Source organism: Eublepharis macularius, chromosome 4, assembly GCF_028583425.1.
Source record: "Eublepharis macularius isolate TG4126 chromosome 4, MPM_Emac_v1.0, whole genome shotgun sequence".
Lineage (NCBI taxonomy): Eukaryota > Metazoa > Chordata > Lepidosauria > Squamata > Eublepharidae > Eublepharis > Eublepharis macularius.
In genome coordinates, this window is record NC_072793.1 from 96,712,834 (window position 1) to 96,737,229 (window position 24,396).

Here is a 24,396-nt window from a genome sequence, read left to right on the forward strand (position 1 = left end):
TCCCGTAGTTGCACAGTAAATAGCTTATAGCTGTGGGAACAGCATCTCAGTTTCTTGCTAAGTTTATATACCAGAGATCACCAGAGAACATTAAACAACTGAAAGGTATCAGGTTGGATCCATCTAGTCATTTCCATGCATCACTGAGGATTTTTGCCAGCTCTCCCCTCATGCCTTTCTTCCAGAAGCAGCACGGGGAGCATTTAGAGCTGCAGGAGGAGGAGGGAGGCAGAGAAGATGTGCTCCATTGATCCAAGCCACAGATTGTACTTGCATTAGCCTGGAGCACAGATTCCTCATATTTATTCCAGGCAATTGTATTAGCTATTCAAAATGTATTTGAAAACATTTTTCTGTCCTGCCTTTATATCACATTACAGGGGCTAGCCACATCTCTGATATATCACTATTGCTATGCTGTAGAGGTTCAACCTCTGTAGTCCCTTCTGATTGTATACGTTATTTTGAATGCACCAGCTGGCCAAAAAAGACAGCTCAGCTAGTGCAAACTACAGCAGTGCCATAGGATAAGCCCTCTGAACACCTCTGTGAAGTTCCTTTGTGGCAATCTGTTGATGTGCAAAGCATAGGTGGCTGCCAGGGTTTATTCTGGCTGCTGGCAAAAGAACTGTATTTTAAGTTGGGCTGTGCATTCATTACTGTTAGATTTCTGATAGAGAGGGAAATGAAAGCCTTATGGGCTGTTGGCATTCTCCGCTGATAGTATTGTAAGTGAGAAGCAAGGAAAAAGAAATGCAGGCAGCTTTCTTTGCCAGGCTTTCCAATTCTGAAATGGTTTGTTCCTGTTTTGGGTCTAGAATAGTCTCATACTTCCTTGGAATTTTTCTTGAGCATGCAACCAGTCCTTTCATTGCACACTAAGACATGGCATTGAAGGAAAGGAGTGATGTTGATTTGGAGAAAGCAGTTTGGCGTGAGAGCATCAGGCATGCAAGGAGGGAGAAAGCAGGAGGACTGCATCTGCTGCCATAGTTGACTATGCATGAGGCAGCTGCCATATGTTACATCATAGGGCTCGTCTAAATGGCATTGGCATGGAGCTTCCATATGATGTGGGGATCCATGTGGTGAGTGTGAAGAAGCCATTGTATAGTCACTGCTGTTACTGATCTTCATTTGGGAACCCTTACATGTATACTGGCCTTTGTGTGCGGCTCCTGAATCAGTGGAGCATATCTTCTGGAAGAAGTAAGTGATGAAGCTCTTCATCAGTGAAGCCCTTCAACATACACTAAGGGGTGTCCTGTTGGATTGATCTGGCCTCCTCTCTGAATACTGCTGGAGTCTAGGAGGCAAGGAAAAGAACAATGGTAGCAGGTTTCTCAGGAGCATAACATAGGGTGCTTCTGGGGTTCTGAATTTGGAAAGGGAGAATGGTGTAGTGGGAAGAAGAAAGAATTTGGGATGAAGAGAAAAGTCATGACAGGAGCGGGAAGGCAAGAGGAAATGTGGGGGTAGTCAGGGAGCAGAAACAGTTGAAGTGGAGAGGGAGAATAGATGGCATTTACTAGGGAATCCTTGTGGCTATATCTGCTATGTCTAGATATTTGAAAGGTTGGATTTTTCCCTCTTCAGATTTAAGACTGTAAATGTACAGCAATTACCTTGACTGCTCTGAACTGAGGTGGGTCTCTTCTGAAAAGATATTTGTGTCTGGGTTTGATTTAATAGTTATTGGCAAGGGATTTGGTTGGTTGCCTCCTTTTCCACTCCAACATCAGCTATTGTGGGGCAAGAAATACTTCTGTTGGCTTGCAGGGCAATCTTAAGCAGAGTTACGCCCTTCTAAGGCAAGGGTGTAACTCTGTTTAGGATTGCACTGTTAAGATGCTTACTTTAAGCTGCTACAAGGAGCAACTTTTGTTTCCCTAAAAATTCTTACACAGAATTATCCTCAGTGGGACAGAATCTCATTTGTACCTGTGTGTTATAAATTGCAGAGAGATGAGAGCTAATTTTCATTAAGAAAAAAAACATAGTGGTTCTTGGCTTCATCTTATCTGAAGCCTTGGACAGCATGGTTCTTTGTGACACCGTTAGCACATCTGCCCTGTGATTTGATTCCAATCCTTTCCCCACCATGTTTTGGAAATGCTGAATGGAACATTTCTTTGCCATTCCTGCTTTGTTACCATTACCACTCCACTGCTGTTTGGATGTACAATGGTTTCCTGTCGTATTTCTGTGTAAGAGAGAACTGCGTTAGTCAATTTCCTACCTACCAATAGGGGACATCTGTTGTCACCAAGTCCATAGATCCAGCTTACAAAAATAGATCCCACACACAAAAATTCCAGGAAAACATGATTGGTGCTAAAATAAATAAAATCATTCCCAAGTAATTAGTCTGAAATTACTTCTTTGTGGAGTTTATCTGTTACAGTAGAACAGTGAAATAATGTTTCATGTGAATAATTGTGTAGATCTGCAATCAAAGGGCAAGATCCAGGTTCAATAGCACCTTAAAAACCAAATAGATTTCCAGAGTATGAGCTTTCAAGAGTCAAAGCTCCCTTTTTCAGATACATTTAGAAGTGAAATAATGGACATAGTTGTACCATTCAACAGAAAAAAGATACTGTGCTCTCTTGACAGAATGAAAATAGCCAGTCCACTGTTAGAGTTAACCAAAAAGAAGGTCCCTGGTGCTGAGACCTAAGTAGTATGCCATATCTCTTCCAAACAAGTCGCTAACCCACAGTCCCATGGCAGAACTCGTGCTTTCAGTCCCAGTTCTGAAGACATGTCATTGTAGCATTTTGCAGGAGCAATTGGACTGCAACAAATATGTGGTATTTCCTCCATGGTAGTTCTATGTGCTCCACTGTTCTCCATGGTGCTCAAGTGGAGATGTGGCATCAGAAGGCAGGGAGTGTCTCTCAAAAGCTTCACCTAGAAGAGGGACCTTGATGGGGCTTTGGCCTGAGGATGGGGTGTCAGCTTGTCAGCAGCAAAATTATCTTTCAGCAGCATCTATGGAGTGCTATAGAATTCTGTGGAAGACTTTGGAAAGTAAGAGATCTTAGGGAAAATGCAGGAACATTCATTTTTACACCCCTTGATTCTCTACCTGCCTATCCCACCTACTGCAGATTTGGGACCACATCATGTAATCTGTTTTGCCTTGAGATGCGAGGAGAAGCAGAAAATGGGAGGGGAAGCCTAGAAGAGATATATGTTTGTCTAGACCAGCCTTTCTTTCCCCCTTCTAAGGCAAGTGGAGGTTTTCCCACCTGAATGCCTTCTCCTTTCTCCTCTCATTTATCATGCAAGGGGCTGTTGTAAACTGATCTTGCAAACTGTCTCACTCTTGCATCTCTACCTTTCAGCGACCAGAGGTTCGGAGCCCAGCACTTGCAGGAGAAAAGAGGTAGCAGCTGCTATGATCCAGGTGCTGGTGCTCCTGTTGCTGGCTGGGAATGGAGCCACAGCCGCCAGCACTAATCCTCGTCTGAAGCTCTCTTTCCAGGGTAAGTGGGAAACAAATGGGGTGGGAGGGATAGATGGGAAAGGGCATGTGGAGGAGAGTTTGCTGTCTTGTATAAGAAGTGTGAACGCTGGGTTGGCTGTGTTGGGGACTCTGGTGCTCAGATCAAACTCATTTGGTATTATTAATAGAGAACTAGAGTTTGAGCAACTGGGTTCCAGCCCTGGTTCAAGGCCAAGCTGGATGAGATAATGGGAGATCTGTCAGCAAATCTCCTGCTCCTTTTTATACTTTTAATTGCTGATGCGTGGTCTTAATTCAAATCGGAGCATAGCACCAGAAGGGGGAGAGGTTAGCCTTCCCCCAAGCCATTTTTATTATCTTTCATGTCACTGCAAGATCTTTGCAGCCCCCTTGACTAGTGATTTCCCTCCAAAGAACTTCTATGACAGCTGTAATCCCCTGTACCCCATCGATCTAATAGGAGCCACACATATGTGTGTGTGTGTGTGTGTGTGTGTGTGTGTGTGTGTGTGTGTGTGATTCAGATTGTGAAAATGATAGACTTCCGGCTTGGGATCCATGAAGGTCTAACGCAGTTCAGGGAGCTGAGCTGTCCGTGCCGCTGTTTGTAGGGGCTGGAGGGGCGCAAATTGCCCATAGCCCCCTGTTCTCAAGTGGAGAACAAGCAAGTACGCTCAAGACCTCGAGAGTGCGTTGATCTCGGGTGTGAGGGAGGTCTACGCAATGATCCCCCACCCACCCTTGAGGTCCCACTCGAAGACAGGCAGCCAAGATCTCTGCAGCGGCTCTGGGGTCATTTTCTGACATAAGACCCTCATGCCCAAGCTTCAGCAACACAAAGAAGTACTTTGAATCGATTGGATAATTGAAGCAGTGATTACAACCCAAGAGAAACGTCTAAGAAGGTAAAGATTGCTATCTCTCAGTACGGGACAGATTACAATAAGAAATAAAGTGATAAAGAGAATTAGAAAGCTGCGAGAGACTTAATAAATAATTGAGAAAGTTCCGGCAAATAAATTGCTAAGAAGTGACTTTTTAAAGAGAAGTTAGAGCGGAAAAACGAATATTGTTTACATACCTGCGGTTTGGAGGAGATAGTGGACTGTGAGAAAGTTTGAGTATCACGAGAGCTGCTGTGCAACGGAGAGGAACAGGAAGTGCATCACAACCATAAAGAGACAGGCGAGAAGCGGCTTGTAACCAACAGAAGTGGAATATCACCATTTTGAAGAAGGGCAGAGTTTTGACTTCAAAGAAAAAGGAAGTAGGACATCTTGGACAAGGGTAAGGGTGGCTGCCTCAAATAAGATCATAGAGAAAAGACCCTGGCATTTTGGATTTAGTAAACACTAACTTTTGGAAAAACAATTTAAATTCAGACTTTTAAAAAGAAAAGAAAAGAACAAATTTGTGCCACGGAGCAGACTCGTGGGAGCGAAGTAAAGCTAGCCCCACGATGTCGAAAAAGGACTGGCAGACAACGCTGGAAAATTTAGATAGAAAAGTTACAAAGGGAAATAAAGAGATGGAGAAAAAAGTCATGGAAGGAAATAAAGAGCTTAAAGATATGATGCAAGAGATCGCAAAAAATTTGAAGGACTTTAAAGAGGCATTTAAATCGGAGATGGCAGAGCTATCTAAAAATATGGACCAAGTCCAAAAAGACCTACAAGTCACACAGCAGAGAGTTAATGCAGTAGAAAACGCAGCTGACACTTTGGCAGATGTGCACAGAACAGAGATGAGAGGAGTTGTCACGGGCTGGGCCAGCCCAAGCAGGGTGGTTCAAGTCCAAACCTTAAGGCCAAAGTCAAAGGGGAGTTCCAAGAGCAAAAGCCAAGTCAGAGCACGAGATAAAGCCAGGAGTGAGTCCAGAGTCCAAAAGCAAGGTCAGGCACAGTCCAAGGTCAGTCACCAATAGTGTCAGGTCCAAAAGCAGGCACGGGCAAGGTTCACAAAACACAGAGTGGTTGCAGACAGTAGACACATTGCTTCCACACCCAGCAGTTCCTCCAGACTGGCTCTTATAGCCAGGCGTGGTTTTCAGCCAGCTGCTGGGGCTCTATCCTGCCACTACTCATCATCACTCTCCAGCAGCTGGCGTTGGCTTAAGAGGCGAGCACTGCGCCGTCTCTCCTGCAGTTCCAGTCTCTGGCGCTGCCTGCGGCGTTCCTTGGGCGTGGGTGAACCTGGGGGGGTGGAGGCTCTTGGCTGCGCTGCACCTGTAGAAGTCCCTGGCTGAGCTTCCTCTGTAGTATTGGAGCTAGAGGGTGCTGGTGCCTCAGCTGCTGGCTGTAAGCTCTGATCAGCCAGCAGCTGTTGCTCCTGATTGCTGGCTTCTGCTGAATCAGGGCTAGGGCTGGCTACACAGGGCTCCTCTTCTCCTGAGGAGTCCTGGCTGGCTACACGAGGCTCCTCTCCTCCAGAGGAGACCTCACTCTCAGACTGGGCCATGACAGGAGTGAAGGGAAGAATGGCCGTAGCTGAATGTAAACAAATGGAAAAACAACTCAGATTTCGTGGAATCCCGGAAGTTTTGGAAAAATCAACCCAAGAGCATATTACAGAAATTTTGGCAGGTTAGCTGGACAAAGAGGAAGTGGAAATAGCAGCTCTTCTGGATATGGCATACAGGATTAATTCAAAATTTGCGGCTCAAAAGAACCTACCAAGAGATATGATTGTGCAATTTACAACTAGAAGCATCAGAAAGTCAATCGTGAGTAAACAATTTCAAGATCCATTAGAAGTCGATGGGAAAGCGGTGAGAATTATGAAAGAGCTGCCCAGATCGGTGTTGCTGGAGAGGAAAAAGTACAGAGAACTGGTGTTAAAAGACTTGAAAATTAGATATAGATGGGAAATACCTGAAGGGCTGGCTTTCGAATTTGGTGGAACTAGGAGGAATATCAGATCTGGTCAGGAGATGGAAACGTTTATTAAAGACAATGAAAAAGACTTACCAAAGAGTGCTAAAATTTGATCATGGAGTGTAAAATTATATCTTGGAATGTAAATGGACTAAATTCACCTTCTATACGCAAGATTATATTCCACTGGCTTTTAAAACAAAAATGTAATATAGTGTGTTTGCAAGAGACACATATTAAAAAGCAGGATGTAAAATATTTAAAACTTGCAAAACTTGGAAACGAATTTGCAGCGGCTTCCAAAAAGAAGAAGAGGGGAGTTGTATTGTATATAAAGGAATAGCTGCAGCCTAAATTAGTTCTATGTGATACAGAAGCCAGGTTTATAGCAGTGGAAATAATTTGGAATTCAAAGAAGACCTTGGTGATTGGAATTTATGTGCCTAACGGTGCAAAAGAAAATTTTTTCAAGGATTTACAGAAACAGACGAACTGACCTATGATCAAATAATTCTGGCAGGTGACTTCAATGGAGTTACAAACTTGGAAGAAGACAAGAAATCTAAAAGTGCACATAAAAAAAGTGGACTTCTGCCAAAATCTTTTTTTGCGATTAAAGAACAAGAAAGTCTGGAGGCTGTATGGAGGAGACAAACCCCCCAAAATAGACAATATACATTTTATTCAGTAAGACACTTTACATTATCAAGAATTGACATGATCTGGGCCTCCAAGGAATTGGCGTTATGGACTAAGGATGTGGAGATAATGCCCAAGGTAGGCTCAGATCACAATCCAGTTATGTGGAAATTTGGGAAAAATACTAAAAGAAGAGGATGGAGGATAAATGAGAATTTGCTGCAGATAGAAGATAATACGGCGTTGCTACGAAGAGAGACCAAGTTCTTTATACAATATAACATGAATAAGGACATGCCAACTCAAAGGGTATGGGACACATACAAAGCTGTGACAAGAGGAATATTAATGGACTTAAATGCAAGAGACAGAAGGAGAAAGGAAGAAAAGAGACATGAAATTATGGAAAAAATTAAAGCCAAAGAGATACAACTTAAGAAAAGACCAGGGAAGAAGAAAATATACCAGGATATAAAAATTCTGCAAGAACAACTGACAGCAATGAATAATAAAGAATTGGAGTGGAATTTGAAAAAAATGAATCAAAAACTATTTGAGGGTGCAAACAAACCTGGGAAATATCTAGCTTGGCAATTAAAAAAGAAAAAAGAGAAGAAAACTATAATTAAAATCCGAGAAGAGGATAAAATACTGTTGGATCAACCTGCTATTAGTAAAGCTTTTTAAAAATTCTATGCAAAATTGTACCAAAAAAAGGAGGTGAACAGAGATTCAATAGCGGAATATTTGGAGAAAATGAAGCTTCCAATGATGTCAGAGGAATGGAAAGAAAAGTTAAACAGAGAAGTGACAGAGGAAGAAATAAAAGAAGCTATACAATCAACTAAATTAGGGAAAGCACCACGTCCGGATGGAATAACAGCAAAGTTCTATAAAATGATAGCTAATGAATTGGCACCTTTTTTAAGAGAGGTAATGAATGAAATCTTGCAAGGCCAAAGGATTCCTGACTCATGGAACGAAGCCAACATATCGTTGATTCCGAAAGACGGACAAGATCTGACTAATGTTAAAAATTATCGGCCAATTTCGTTGTTGAATAATGATTACAAGATATTTGCAAAAATTTTGGCGGAGAGGTTAAAGGGATGGCTGTTGGAATTTATTGCAGAAGAACAGGCTGGATTTTTACCTAATAGACAAATTAAGGATAACCTAAGGACAGTAATAAACGCTATTGAATATTATGACAAGCATTGTGATAGGGAAGTTGGTTTCTTCTTCGTGGACGTGGAAAAAGCATTTGACAATCTGAATTGGGACTTTATGTTTGCCACTATGGAAAAGCTGCAAATGGGAGAAAAGTTCATACAAGCAGAGAAAGAAATTTATAAAGACCAGTGTGCAGCGATTGTAGTAAATGATGATTTGACCAAAAAACTGAAAATAAGCAAAGGTACAAGACAGGGCTGCCCTTTGTCTCCATTGTTGTTTATTTTGGTTTTGGAAATATTGTTGATTCAAATACGAGAGGACGATACAATTCGAGGCATAAAAATAAAGGAATTTTCCTACAAAGTCAGAGCATTTGCGGATGATGTAATGGTAATAGTAGAAGATCCAGTAGACAACATGCCAAAAATAATAGATAAAATAAAGGAATTTGGAGACTTGGCTGGATTTTATGTGAATAAAAAGAAGTCGAAGATATTGTGTAAGAATATGACAAAGCAAAAACAGCAAGAACTAATGGAGATAACGGATTGTGAGGTAACCAATAAAGTGAAGTATCTAGGTATTGAGCTGACTGCGAAAAATATAGACTTATTTAAAAATAACTATGAGAAACTGTGGCTACAAATAGAAAGAGATTTGATAAAATGGAATAAATTAAACTTGTCATGGTTGGGAAGAATAGCAGCAGTGAAGATGAATGTGTTACCACGTGTGATGTTTTTGTTGCAAACAATCCCAATTATCCGAGACTTCAAACAATTTGATAAATGGCAAAGGAAAATCTCAAACTTTGTCTGGGCAGGCAAGAAACCCCGTGTGAAAATGAAAGTATTACAAGATTCGAAAGAAAGAGGTGGACTGCAACTGCCAAATATAAGATTATACTATGAAGCAATATGTTTGGTATGGTTAAAAGATTGGATAATGCTAAAAGACCGTAAATTGCTGGCTTTGGAGGGACATAAAAAACTGTTTGGATGGCATGCATATCTGTGGTATGAAAAAGTAAAAGCGGACTCTATGTTTTTGCATCATTATATTAGAAGAAGCCTTTTCACAATCTGGAAGAAATACAAGGACTATATGGAAGATGGTATCCCCTCATGAGTGGTACCATACGAAGTAATAGATCTGAGAGCTGTTTATAATGAACAACAATGTTTAACCTATAAAGAGATAACAATAATGGAACATAAAAGGTTAAAAATAAAAACACAAGAAGAGTTATCTCCTCATTATGGATGGTTTCAATATAGGCAAATCAGAGATCTTTACAACTCGGACTGTTCAAAAGGAGGAATACGATTGGAAAAGTCGGAATTAGAAGAAGTGATTTTACAAGAAGGTAAAAAAGAAATCTCGAAAATTTATAAAATACTTCTAAAATGGCACACGGAAGATGAAACAGTTAAAGTCCAGATGGTGAAATGGGCAATAAATTTTCATAAAGAAATAACAATGGAAGCTTGGGAGCATTTGTGGAAAAATACACTGAAGATTTCAACTTGTACAAATATTAAAGAGAATGTATATAAAATGATGTACAGGTGGTATCTAACACCAAAGAAAATTGCGTGAGGAAATACTAATATGTCAGACAGATGCTGGAAATGTAAAAAGCATGAAGGATCATTATACCATATGTGGTGGACTTGTGAGGTAGCTAAGCAATACTGGGGAGATATAATTGAAGTAATTAATGAGGTTTTGCAAACCCAAATAAATAAGAACCCAGAATTGCTGCTACTGAACTTGGGAACTTGGAAGATGTTCCAATGCAGTACAGAACATTGTTATTTTACATTATTACAGCAGCAAGACTTTTATATGCGCAGAAATGGAAAGTACAAGAAATACCAACTACAGAAGATTGGATTTACAAATTGCTTTACATGGCTGAGATGGATAAAATGACAAGAAAACTCAAAGACCTTGATCCAGGAGAATATATTGCAGATTGGGGGAAATTGAAACAATATCTAGAAAAAAAATGGGATGTGAAAGGAGGACTGTGGCAGTTTGAGAACTATTAATTTGTGATTTCTTAAATAGAAGAGAGAAGTAACTTTACCATTAATGGGAAAATTTAGCTATTAATTAACCTAAGCTAGTATTACTATTAAGAGACTTTATCAAAAATATACAGTTTAAACAGTGATGTAGAGAATGGATATATTAGTGGATTTGATAGAGTATATATAAGAGAATTTGAATATGCTTAGAGTAAGAGATATAATACATATATGATTTAGAAGAATTTAATGGAAAATAAGTTAAGTAATAAGATAGGTTAAGGGTTGGAAAGCTGTTGGAAGTCTATAAGGAGGGGGGAGGGAAAGGGTGGGGGTTGAAATAAATTAGGTATGATGGGGAGTGTATGTAATAACTATGTACTCACCAATAAAAAATTAAAAAAAAAACAGATTGTGAAAATGATAGAGCTGAAAAGAGTTAAATCCTCTCATGCTGCACTCTTACCTTGAATCAGAAGTACATACAGCTGCAATCTAAAGTTTAAGGAACAGCAGGAGATCTGCTCATGGATGTGCCAAAATCATGTCTAGAGCTACATTGGTACTCATGAACACATAAAGCAGCTCTATACTGAATCAGACCCATGATCCATCAAAGGCAGTATTACCTACTCTGACTGGCAGTGGCTCTCCAGGGTCTCAGGCTGAGGTCTTTCACATCACCTCCTATCTGATCCTGAACTGGAGATGCCAGGGATTGAAAAACTGGGACCCTCCACATGGCAAGAAGATGCTCTGTCACTGAACCATGTCTCGCCACCCCCCTCACTTTGGGCTGTCACTGTTGGCATCAAATACTTCATAGCGTTGTTGTGAAGATAAAGTGGGGATGGAGATTCCGTTTATGCTGCCCTGAACTTCTTGGAGGAAAGGCAGGATAAAAACTATACAGATAGGAGAGGTGGGGGCAGGGCCACCACTATGATGACATGGAAAATGCATTTTCATGGAACAGGTCTTGGGGAGATGGGCTGTGACATGAGCCGTGGCTAATGTGGGATGGGGTGGGGAAAGCACTGGAAACAAATTTGACAACTACCTTTTTAAAAAATGGAGTGCTCGCATGGTATGGTCCATATGACTTTTGTCACTCACCATGCACACTTCCTTCTATGACACAACAAGTAATCTTTGCAAGAACACTCAAGGTAATGGAGAACTGTAGCTCCATCCTCTTGTAGCTAGGACAATGTCTTCCCAGTTGGTGCTGGGGGGGGGGGGGGCAAGGAAGTGTGTGATTGTTAGAAAGATAGAGGCCATGGTTGTAAATTGGAGCAAACTAGAGAGCCAGTTTGGTGTAGTGGTTAAGCGTGCAGGACTCTAATCTGGAGAGCCAGGTTTGATTCCCCACTCCTCCACTTGAAGCCAGCTGGGTGACCTTGGGCTAGTCACAGCTCTCTGGGGCTCTTTCAGCCCCACCCACCTCACAGGGTGTTTGTTGTGGGGATAATAATAACATACTTTGTAAACCACTCTGAGTGGGCATCAAGTTGTCCTGAAGGGCGGTAGATAAATCAAATGTTGTTGTTGTTGTTCTCAGAATAGTGTCCACAGTTGTGTAAAACTGGACAAGAGTTTTCCTGAAGTCAGCAATATTACTACAAATTTGTGCTGTCGTCGTTAGTTTGATCTCACCTACTATGCATGTTAACTCATTCCAATTTAGGGAAAAGAAGACAGAGGAGGTCTAAAAATTATGAGTACTTGGGAAAAGCCAAAATGGAATATTTGTTCATTTCTTTGCAACAACCGAAGTTAAGGAGTGTTGATAATACACCAGGTTTTCTGTAACATCTGAGCATATTAGCCTTTACCAGGCCTGGCCTTTTTCTTTTGATTAATTCAAAACGTTATATTTTTCTGCTTTATTCTTTCTCATAGACTCCTTGGTATTGTTCCACAATCAGTTTAAACCTAATTATATGTTGAGACGTCTCATCTTTGGGATGTTTTCTCCAGGTTGCTCAGGCAGCCTTTACAATGTTAGTCCTTGAATGCTCATAACCAAGTTTCAGGCACAGGGATCACTGAGGAAGGAGACGAGACAAAAGGATATTGTCAATGTGAGAGGGGAAGGGTATTTTTTAGGGAAAGCAGGGACTGTGAGATGTTTGGGATGGCATGGCCCTTCTACTCTGGTATTCCTTCTGGATTATTTTGTGAGCATTTGTCACAACTGGCATTACTTGGAGAGCATTAGTCACTCTCCTTTTATTCTAGCAACCTGTTTATGTCATCTAAATATAACCAACACTAGGCTAAGATCACTAGATTTCATTCTTGCATTTCAACCCCAAAAGGGATATCACTGATTGGTTCTTTATTACTCAAGTGAATCAGAAACCCAAAATAGAAGTGATAAAAATCAGATCCTCATTTTCCTTTGAGTCTATCCATTTTTTCTTTTGCCACATTTTTGTATTTATATATAGCTAAAGCTAAACAGCAGGCCTTGTGGGTAAGCTAACTATGTTTCAAATAACCACAGAAAAGAATGTTTATGTTCAATAAGTCTTTTTATTTACCAAAACCTGTGAAGCAGAAGAGGGTAGGGAACTGAAGAAAAGAGACTGCTCCATTGGCATCCCTGGTCATAGCTGTATGGCAGAATATCCATTTTCATTCCTCTTTCTTAATTAAATGAAGCTATTTTCCTTGCTACTTGTATAACAAGACAGGGATATACAATGAGAAACACCTGTCTCTTTATAAGTGTTATTGTCTCATGGCTCTAGAGCTATGAAGTATTGTTAGCAAAGTGTTTTACCGGATCACCAGAGCTTTTCCTTTACCAAGCTGTAAGCTGTGTGTAACAAAAACTGGCTTAAAGCCAGGTTTTCCTTGTGTATTCCAAGCATAATCTCTGTGAGATGGTTTCAGTTTTTATGACAGGTTGGATAGAGTGATAGTCACCTTCCCAGGAGCCTCTTTCCCTTCAGTAGACTACCAGCATTGGGACACCACTCCTATGGACAGTTCTGATGCAATGTTGTGAGAAAGGAGTGGCTGTACTCCAATCCACTCCCTCCACCCACTAAAATATTTGAAATGAAAGGTGGTAGCCCCTGTGTGCGGTCAACGCCATGGCTTGGAATGCTTAAATAAAGCATTATTTAAGTATAATTCTTATGCTCCCACATTTATTGATGAAATCCTATCAGGGCAGTGGCAAACCTTAGTTCAAATATAATTTGAATAAACACATTAACCTTGACCGTAACAATCTACCTTTTAAAAAAATGGAATGCTTGCATGGTATGGTCCATATGACTTTCGTCACTCACCGTGCACACTTCTTAGAATCCAAAAATGATTTCAGGGAAATGGAAAGAGCTCAAAGACAAGGAGAGTTAGTACAAGTATGTGGCGGGGAGGGAGAAAGGGAGGAGTTGTATCTAGTACCTTCTTGAGAATGGCTTTTTATCTTATTGGTCCCCGATAAGGTTATCTGCAGGATTTCCTCTCTTTCCATACCACTCACAAGAGACCCCAGGGACTCTATAGGAAGCAGCAGGTTTAAAATAATAGTATGGGGAGGGGAGAACAAATAAAAGTCTTTTCTCATTCCCTTTTGAGGGAAAGCTGGGGCCAGCTCTTTCCATTTCCCTGAACATCATTTTTGGATTCTAAGAATGAAAAGGAGCCTGGAAGTGAAATGTTAACACATGAGTAGAACATGCAGGTACTTGAGTATCTGGTGGGCTAGTTAGGTTTATCGGAATGTGCAACCTTGGAAAAAGACACATAGATTGTTACGGTCAAGGTTAATGTGTTTATTCAAATTATATTTGGACTAAGGTTTGCTACCACCCTGATAGGATTTCATCAATAAATGTGGTAACATAAGAATTATACTTCTTTTCAAATCTAGAATGGTATTGTAGACAAGAGAGTGCTCACTAACTTTTGCCCTGAGCGGATCCACCAGATGGCATTCTCCTGCTTGCAAGAATTACCCCATTCATTTCAGGGGGAATGCAGCAGTCCCACGCATCCCATGTGGTATCATATTTAACTGCAATTTGAGCCTCGTGACTAGTTCACAATGAGCAAAATGCACCCAGAAGGTAATTTGAATTGCAAAACAAATACTCTGTCCTAGGCCAAGCAATTATGAGAATCATTCTTGAGCAGTAGTCAGGGTTTTCTGTTTGTTCGTTACTTTCTGAACTAGACAAAGGTCTAGTAATACCTCGCCTACCTTGTTCAGGCATAGCATAAAACCATTTTGTTTAAAGTAGACAAGGTGGGTAGGAACAGGGGAGTCAGGTAAGCTGCTCCAGACTAAGTGATTGCAGACTTTTCTGCCATATGTGGTACAACCAGACGTGGGTAACACAACAACAGAGAAGGAAATTGAGTCCATGGATGGTGCTACTGGACCAGAAGGGTTATGCCAGTAAAGGCCAAACCTTTGGGGCATATCAGGCCACAGCATTCCTGTGCACACCAGGCAGCACCCCATGAACTCAACATGGGCAACATCTTATTAGCGGGTGGTTGTTCCCCTGCCAGCCACTTTCTTTCACTTCCCCACAATGGCTTATTTGTTCCTGCTGCCGCAAGCAGATTAGGCTCTGTGGGTAGAGAAAGGGCCCTTTCTCTGTACAGATGCCTGCTGTGCTGGGGGATTAATGTCATGCTGCTGCTGAGGCAGCTAACCTGTAAAAGCTGGTGGGACAGAAGGGGGGGGAGGCTTCAGAGGTGAGGGGTTTCTGCAGCAGGCTGAAGATTAGATTTGGGAAGAGGAGGGGAAGGGTGAGGAGACAAGATCAGGGGCGCCTGCTGCACCCCCAGCTTCTTTCTTTCTGACTACTTTCATGTCATACAGGCGGAGCATGACTATCAACAGTGGTAATGGGCTTATGGCTGCTGTTGCCATATATTGCCAAAACAGCAGCACCCACTGGAATGAAGAGGCTTCATATCTGCCTTTTAAGTTCCAGTGTTGTCTTTTGTAGTGCACACAGGATCTGGGGGCACTGAGGTTCCCTGTTGAAGAGGAATTCGGATGGCTTTGCTTCCTGGCCAGGTTTTATTGGTTGCAAAGGGGTAGCTGTGTTAGTCAATCATCGTTAAATAAAACAAAAGTCCAGTGGCACCTTACAAACTAATAACATTTATTTCAATATGAGCTTTCATGAATGAGAGATCACTTTATCAGAGGCCTGTTTCAGGAAGCGTGTGTGTGTGTGTGTGAATTTAAATATTCTGCTTCAGAGCTAGGCAATAAGCAGTTTGAAATATGCATGTATTTACATTTATCCGCAAAACAGGCAGACAAATTTATTTTTAAGCATCAACCCATTACAGGGACTAATCAGGGTTGCCAGGTTGCCCCTGGTAACCAGTAGGGGGCAGGGGGAGATGGCCAGCAACAGGAGGGATCCAGACCTTTGGGCACACGGCAGCATGCACACACTCCAGCAATGTAATGATGTCACTTCTGGTAGTGATGTCATCACATCGCTGCCACATCATATTTGGGCAAAAACTCTGTGGTTTTTAACCAGATACCAATACTTCACCCTGCAACATGGTGATGTCATTTCCAGGCATAGAGGAAGTGGCCTCATTGCATCAGGGCCACTTCATAATGTTACCCAAGAGGTCTTGTCTCCCATTGTTTTCCCTGCTGGCCAGATGAGTGGGGAGGAGCAGTCTGGGGGTGTGGGCTCCCCTGTCCCTCGGGTCGCCAGGTCCCTATACTCTCCTTCCAGTAGTCTTCATTTTGTGCTCCCAGTGCTTGCGTGATGATGTCACTTCCAGAAGTGATGTCATCACATTGGGCATGTAGATGCTCCTGTGCTTTGTGCGGGGCAAATTCAGCCCATTTGGGGCCAAAATTGGCCCCAGTGAAGTGCGGGAGCATGCCCATGGCCAGTGCGACAACATCACTTTGGGAAGTGTGCACTTCCCCAGGTTGTCTGCCAGTAGCAGGCAGTTGCTGGGGGGTTTGCCAGCCTCCTACCAATCGTCAGTGAATGGTGGGCAACAGGGTAAACTCCCAAGCAACTGGGAAGCCTACCTGTCCCCAGGGGAGGGCTGGCAGCCATAACAGTGATAGCAACACTATTACAATTATGGTTTATGCTGTACTTGGAGGCCCACACTGCTGAGTTCAGCAAAGCCAAGTGACAGGGACCTTTGCTGCTCTGAGGTACTTACAGGCCAAATAAACAAGAGGGTGTGAAGGGCTTAGAGGCCTAGTGAGGGACCTTGACTTGGCTAAGATCATACAAAGGTCATTTGCAAAGCCAAGACTTGGACATGGATCTCCTGTTGTCTGTGGCCAGAGTTCAAGCCACATTCTTAGTTTATCTGCTGTGTGGAAGAACTATGCAATGTAAATTGCAATCTAGCCAACTTGCCATTTTCTTAAGTCCTTCTTCATTGTGAAGGATTTTTTAATTTTCTCCAGGCTGCAGCAGCACATGGATCTACTACACCCATCAAACAGCACATTAGTATTAACAGAGCAATTTATGCAAGGAAGTTGGCTTTACTTTACAGATCTTAACGTATCTTGGAATGGATGCTTGGAAATTGTCACCTTTAGCTGCCTGTAGTTCTGTTTGTTTATTTTAGCAGTTAAGGATCTCTTTTCTGTCTGTTTATACAATTATAAAATAAGTTACAAAAGCATAAAGCAATTGTTTAAATTTTTGCATTCCTTTATTTTTGTTTTTTTTGGCTTGTTTGGTTTGGTTTTGAGGACTCTATGTCTGTTCCCTGTGGCTGCATTCTCATTCCACCTCCTTCTCTTCAGATCTACGTATGCGCCATGGATTGCGTACATATGAGCTGGAGCGCTCTTGTTGCTATGACTCACTGCTGCTGGATGAAGAGAGGGGACGACTTTTTGTAGGGGGGAAAAACTATCTCGCCTCTCTGAGCCTGGACAACATCAGCAAGCAGGACAAGAAGGTAACATATCTCTGCACTGCTTGCTACCAAAAAGAACAGGGTTCCTTCTCAAAAGCAAAAGTAGTTTGGTTATATTGTCTCTCTTCAACCCCCTTCCAAGGTCCTTATCAGTAAGGGGCATTTTTCTCAACAGGACAATGCATCTCACATTCCAGACTCCTCTGTGAACTTGTCTTTAATAAACTTCCCTCGTTAATGGAGTTAAATGGGTTGGATCCAAATTGGGAGTGGTGGTGGCCACTGGTGCCCTCACTGCTGGGCTGTGGATGAAAGCTGCATTTTCAGCCCAGCAGTAGCTATGCTCTTGGGACATAATATACCTTCCCTCCTTCCAGTGCTCTTGTATGTTTGTGTGGAGGCTGGCTTTCTGCTTTGAAGGGCTGCTTTCTGCTTCTTTGCTGCATGGCCAACAGCCTTATCCTGTGAATATATTTGATTTCTTTATCAAATATATTCACAGGATAAGGCTGTTGGCCATGCAGCAAAGAAGCAGACAGCAGCCCTTCAGAGCAAAGCAGAAACTTAATCAGAGTTTTGTGCCACGACGCAACATCTAGTTTGTAATCAATGAGCTACATGGTCATTCTCTTATCCCCCAATATGATACATCATTCAAGACTGGGATGGAGTGCTGGTACAGCAGTCACCTGTGGCTGCCTCTGAACCAGCAGGGTGTGAGTAAACAGAGTTGGATCCAGCAATACATGAGCAGAAAGGAAAGGGTAGTTGGTGCAGTTCCACTTGCACAAGCAGTACCACAACAGCTGCAACAACATATAATGCTTTAGTATAAATGGGCATATGGAGCAATGGAATGTACAACAGACAGTTCACATGATTTCACTTCATCTGGCCTTGAAATTATAAGAAATACCTTGCATTATGTGGGGATAGTGGAGCTAGAATCACTTTCACATAGCTCGAGCAGACAGGGAGGATTAATGTTAGTTCTTCTTTTTGTGCAAGGACTGTTGCACACACAGAATTTTTCCATAAGATCCAACCCAATAGTTTTAGTATGGTGGCTCATTGGATAAGTCCTTAAGGTATGTAAGTCATTGAGGAAAGAGCTCCCTATAGATAACTTGGCTAGAAACGAGGGCCAGGTTAGTAGTGCAGGCATGTCTGATACTCTTTCTAGTAAAAGCAAGTCAATTGGATGATTTCCGGAAAGCATGGTATTAATTAGCTTAGTCCTGTTCTAGGGATACTTATTTATTTAAATCATTTTTATGGTACCCAAATAAGGTCCCCAGAGCAATGAACATTAAAATGTTATAACATTAAAACACTTCAGTATTAAAACAGCTTTTATATATAAAATATTTTAAAAATTCAATAAAACATAAACATACAAAAACACATAACAACACAACCAGGGAGTAGGGCCAAAGACAGTTATTGGAGGGACAGTTATTGGAGGTATGCCAAAGAAAACAAAGAAGTTTTCACCTGCTGGCAGAAAACAACAATAGACACATGAATCTCCTTGGGGAGGGAGTTCCAAAGTGTTGGCTCCACGACCCGGAAGGCCCTTTCTTGGGTTGTCACCCATCTAGCTTCAGACGGCAAGAACACTCAAGCAGGGCCTCCAAAGATGATCTGAGTGAATGAGTAGATTCATATGGAAAAAGGCAGTCCTTAAAGTATGCTGGTCCCAAGCCATGTAGGGCTTTAAAGGTCAGTACCAGCATCTTGAATTGGACTTGGAAGCAAATTGAGAGCCAGTGTATATAGAACAAGACAGAAGTGATATGATCCCTAGAACTCACTCCAATCAGAGCTGCAGCTTCCAGACAGTCCCCAGAAGTTCCCCCACACAGAGCACCTTGCAGTAATCTAATTTACATGTTACCAGGGCATGTATCACAGTGGTAAGATCTTTCTGGCCTAGAAAGGGCTGTATCTGGCTCAAAGTTTGTGAGAGGCCCCCTAGCCACTGCTGCCACTGTTTATACAACAGGAGGCCTGGGTCAGGAGCAACCCGTCCAGAACAGGAGACACCCCAATTTCTGGATCAATCCTGCCCCCCACCAGTAGCACCTCCATTTTGTTGGGTTTAAATTTCTGTTGACTTTGTGGCCCAGCTTACTTTGGTCTAGATTACAAAGGATTTGAGAGCGCTTGGTCTCATCTTTGGAGCACACTCATCAGCATCAAATGTAATGCCCGCTGGGACCTTTGGCAACCATGCAGCCCAGGGACTGAATAGCAGGAAGATCACAAGCCATGACCAAGGGATATCAGGAGCATAACAGTCCTGGGAATCTTTACAGCCTGTGCTGTGCTTTACAGACTGTAATCTTTCACTTACTTTACCCTCAAAGTGTGATGAATGACTACACCAACGTCGCTCTGGGTGAGGCACTAATCTGTCTAGAAGAACGGTATATAAGTGCAGTTGTTATTATTATTATTATCATCCTTTATTTGCTAATGATCTGCCTAATCTCTGTTTCTACAGATTTATTGGCCAGCACTTGTAGAGTGGAGAGAAGAATGTAACTGGGCCGGCAAAGACATCAATGTAAGTGACTTATTTGAACCAGGATCGGAATTCCTCCGCTCAAGTCTTGTGTTAGCAAAGGCATTAAGTGGAAATATGAGGCATAACAGATGCGGTGTGAGTAGGGTGCGTTCACAGAGGACAGGACAATGGAGCAGCCCAGAGAGGTTTAACTAAGACGGTACTATGGTACTGGAAGGACTGATCTTCTACTCTGATCCTTCCCCTGATTCCCCCAGGACCTTTCATCGCAGCTGGGGAATCTCAGCATCTAGCAGAAAAGAGTTCCCTTTCCCATGAAACTGTTTTCTCTGTCCCCAGCCTTGCCAAGACCCCCCCCCCTCATGTCCCAGCCCTATGAGGCCCTATGAGGGCCGGGAATCATGTCACTGTGAAGCGACCAGTTGATGCACTTAGGGATTCCTGCTTAGTAATGACCCATCCTGACCTTCTGGGAGATAAGAGGATGGTTCCCACCACTTTGGCAGGAGCAGAGATGAACCAGGACACATTCAGATTTGCTCCTTGATAACTGTGGAGAGGAGGAGGAAGGGTCTCTAGCGGGCACCTTGGCTATAACTCATGCAGGTTTTCTGGGGAGGAGGTAGTGCTATGTCAAGTCTCGAAATATGAGCTTTGCGAGCTGAGAGGAGGGGAAGATGGTGTTCCCAAAGGCAGTTTGGAGCAGCTAGAGTGGAGGAGCACCAGACAATGGAAGCTATAATCTCTCATAGATGCAGAGGAGTTAGCCGTGTTAGTCTGTAGTAGCAAAATCAAAAAGAGTCCAGTAGCACCTTTAAGACTAACCAACTTTATTGTAGCATAAGCTTTCGAGAATCACAGTTCTCTTCATCAGATGCATGGAGGGCAAGAAGAAACTGGTCAGATATATAGGTGGAGAGGGGAGGGAGGAGTAGATGCAAACAGTAGCTTCTGATATGGAGATCAGTTTGCTTCTGTTAAGGAAGTCAGTTACTTCTGATAATGAGATAACCATTCATAGTCTCTATTCAATCCCAGCCTGACTGAGTCAAATTTACATATGAATTCCAATTCAGCAGCTTCCCGTTGGATTTTGTTTTTGAAAGGTTTCTGTTGAACTACAGTGACCTTTAAGTCCTTGATGGAATGTCCTGGTAGATTGAAGTGTTCTCCCACTGGTTTCTGGATGTTGCCATTTTTAATGTCAGATTTGTGTCCATTTATTCTTTTGTGCAGAGGTTGGCTGGTTTGTCCAATGTACAGAGCAGATGGACATTGTTGGCACATGAGGGCATATATCACACGTGGCACTGATATATCACTTTCCATGCAGGTATTCTAGGCGTGGACAGAATTTAAAAAAAGATTCCCTATTCCAAACAAGAAGAGAGAGGTTTGGTTTGACACATTTTGAGAGGCAATGTAGTATAGTGTTCAGGAGATATGGTAGAGCTTCAGCATCTCCAGTTAAAAAGATTGTATAGTAGGCAACCTCTATACGAGACTCTGGAAAGCCATGAGGTCAGAATGCACAATGCTGACTTTAAGAGACGACTTACCTGACTCAGTATAAGGTGGTTAAATGTTCATCTGTTGAACATTTAACCAGCAGCCTGAATAGCCCAGTTTAGCCCAAGCTTGTCAGGGCTTGAGAGTGAAGGAGGGTTGGTCACAGTCATTACTTGGAAGGGAGGCCACCAAGGAAGACTGGAATTGCTATGCAGAAGAAGGCAACAGCATACCACCTCTGTTTATCTTCTGCCTTGAACACCACATGGTTGGGGTTTCCATGGGTCAGTTGTGACTCGAAGGCACGTTCTTCTTTTTCTTCTCACTCCCTCTCAGCTTAACTTATCTTGCAAGGTTGTTATAAGGATAAAATGGGCTAAGGGAAAGCTGTGTATACCACCTTGCAATCCTTGGAGGGAAGACAAGATAAAAACGTAATAGATGGAGGTAGAGTACTTCAGCCTACTCCTATACACATTGGTTGGGGCTGATGTGGGACTAATATGAATAGTGCTGTTCAATGGATGGCTCATCACAAAGAGAACGATCTTCCTTGTCCCGGTGCACTTCTAGTTCTGTACTGCAGTACATAATACTGTGGAATTATGCATGCTATTATGAATTGTTATTGACACTTTGACTACATCCAGAAGCCTGTGAAGAAATGAGATGAAATCATGCTACAATTAATTGTTTGTTTGATGGACAATAGTTAAGCAAGAATGAGACCAAAAAATATGTTGTATAACAGAATGAAAGGGTAGATTAGTCTACCTGGGGCAAATGAAGCAAGGAGCAATGAATGATTGATTCAAGGGCCAGACTAGACGTGACAGGGTCCTTATGATCGCCACAGAGATGCTGCAGCCATTTTAAAATGCTGCGAGGGCCCAGTCCTGATCAGCTGAGGTATTCTCATCCCCCTCCCCTGTGCCTTACTAAGTGCCAAAATGTCCTCCTCCCCCGCTGCTATTTCACCACTTGAAAAGGCACAGGGGAAAACACAAGTGCCATGCTGCAAGCCTGATCTGGATCAGGCTTAGGACTTTACAACATTTTAAAATCACTTTAAAATGGTGCTGGCATCCTCAAGGCAGCCACAAGGATGCCGTCATGTCTAGCTTGGCCCTCAAATCATCAGATAGTTGTGGGGATGTTTGGCACCAGGAGCACAAGAATTGCCAACCCATCATATAATCCCTGTTGTAAACAGAACCTATTTGTTGTTTACTAATCCTGCTACACCAGTGAAAGAGCAGCCAAGCAAAGTGGCATACAGGTGTGTCCCCAGTGACTCAGTGGCAGAGCCAAGCAGTGAACAATGGACTCCGTGCAGTGTTGAGGCACTGCTTTTGACTCATCAGGTCCTGAGCCTTTTGAATGGATGGGGGAAGGGTGACCAGTGTCTCATGCTCTGCTGAACACAAGTAGGTTGTGAATGGAATGGAAGGCAGCTGGCCAGAGAGTTCAGAGTGCTATGCTGGGTGAGAACAGGCATCAGGGAGAAATTTCTCTCTGGGGAGGAGCCCTGTCTCCTTTCTCTGCCCCTGTCAACAGCTCCTGGTGCTTTTATCCCTCGGGGTAAAAGGGCAGGAAAACAAAGAGCCCCAAAGTTGTTTGTCTTCCTGGGCTGCCAGCTCAAGAGTGATGATAGGGATGTGACAGCCCTGGCCTGTTTCTTCACGACCTGCCCGGCAGCAAGAGAGAAGTTTGGCAAATGGTTTAGCCCCCCCAACAGCTGTACTGGAAAGGACATGGTTTGTGTGTACGTGTGATCATGAACATGCCCCCCCTACATGATTCCCAGAAATATCCAAACCCATTGCCTTCATTTACACAGTCACATTAATATGGTTTTTAACGTACATATATACAAAGTAGACTTTTGAACACCAGCAATGGTAGTTCTATGTAAAAATACAAATCAGATTTTTCCAAGTGTGGGAAGATCCTGCCTGATTTGTTTTCTTCCCAGCAGCACATTCCAGGCTGAGTGCAAATCCTTCTGCCTTCCTACTTAGAAGGCATCTGCAGAGACTGGGAGTAAATAATGCAGACACCCCTTTTGTTGTGCAAATTATCAGGAGGCCGAGCAATTATCATCACAGGAGCAAAAATCCCAACGTTATCTACAGCAGCAAAAAAGGAGTGTGTGCACACCCAGAGCCTCAGTGAGGAGCAAAGCGCTGGTAGGCTGCTGTAGCCTGTAGGGAAGGGGCATATTGGCTTTAATGGGTCTGGGAAGGGGTCCAGGCTCTTTAGAGCTTAGCCATCCTTATGGTTGGAGTTCATTTAAATTCAGTGGTACAGCTTGACGTCACTGTCTAGGTTAAGCATTAACAGAGCATAAGCTGCAAGATCACACTTTTAGCTCTCCATCTGAATAGACATGTAAATCAAGAGGGAAAACCAGAGCCAGAGTTCGGAAGCTGGAGATGTCTGGCTGTGTATTAAAATGAGGGGGAAGGAAGAATGTGGTAGGCCTGGGGCTGATAGTGGTGGTGAATTGGGGAGTGTTTTGCAGAAGGTGGCCCAGTCATTTCCTTGCTTATGCATTTACCTGAAGGGGTCATCTCTTTGGATCACAGGCACCCAACCTGTGGCCTGTTTCTGTTCTCATAACCTGGCCCATTTCATGCTGCATGGCATGAGAAGCACAATTGCACCATTGCGTCCCAGCTCTGTTATTTCTGATATATAACATGAGAGCCATTTGCTACAGCATCTCTCCTTGGGACTTGTTACACCTATGATGAATGGCTTGAGGAATACAGGCACAGGGAAGTTCAGCATGAGCTCAGTGGTACATGTCCAATCTCTGGGAGAGCTGTTGAAACAGCAGTGCTGGAACATCTGGCCCATGCCTGATGCATTGATCCACCATATTGCATCTGACTCATTTCCCTCTTCCATTTGCTGCACAGCCCAGCAGGGCAAGGGAGGCCAAACCCTTTTGGTTTATGGAATATTGTCTCTGTTCTTGGGTTTCAGCTTCGTTTGACCCACGTAAGAATGCTAGCTATTAGGTATCAGAGTCAGCACCTTTTGCTCCCTGAGGAAGAAAACCAGATGGTTTTTCCAGATGGGAAGTCCTACTTACTCCGTAGGTGCAAGTGCAAGGTGACATGCTGTGGTCTGTGGTCTTGCATATAGACTATGGGGACTTCTAGAGGAGAGAAGAGAGGAACATTGATGATTGTAGAAGATGCCATTAATTTTCCTTGGTTTTAGGGTGCAACTAGATTTGATGGCAGGAAA

The 24,396-nt window shown here is 42.7% G+C and overlaps 1 protein-coding gene across 2 annotated transcripts in view; it reads left to right on the forward strand.

Annotated features, from left to right (window-relative positions):
• The window catches only part of SEMA3B (semaphorin 3B), a 67,162-nt gene that overhangs the window by 21,128 nt on the left and 21,638 nt on the right, over positions 1–24,396 (forward strand). For both annotated transcript variants that reach the window (XM_054976108.1, XM_054976109.1), the window contains exons 2-4: positions 3,351–3,491; positions 16,984–17,141; positions 19,606–19,668. In XM_054976108.1, coding sequence (XP_054832083.1) covers positions 3,404–3,491; positions 16,984–17,141; positions 19,606–19,668 — 309 coding nt within the window. In that variant the 5' untranslated portion in view covers positions 3,351–3,403. The remainder of the gene's footprint in view (positions 1–3,350; positions 3,492–16,983; positions 17,142–19,605; positions 19,669–24,396) is intronic.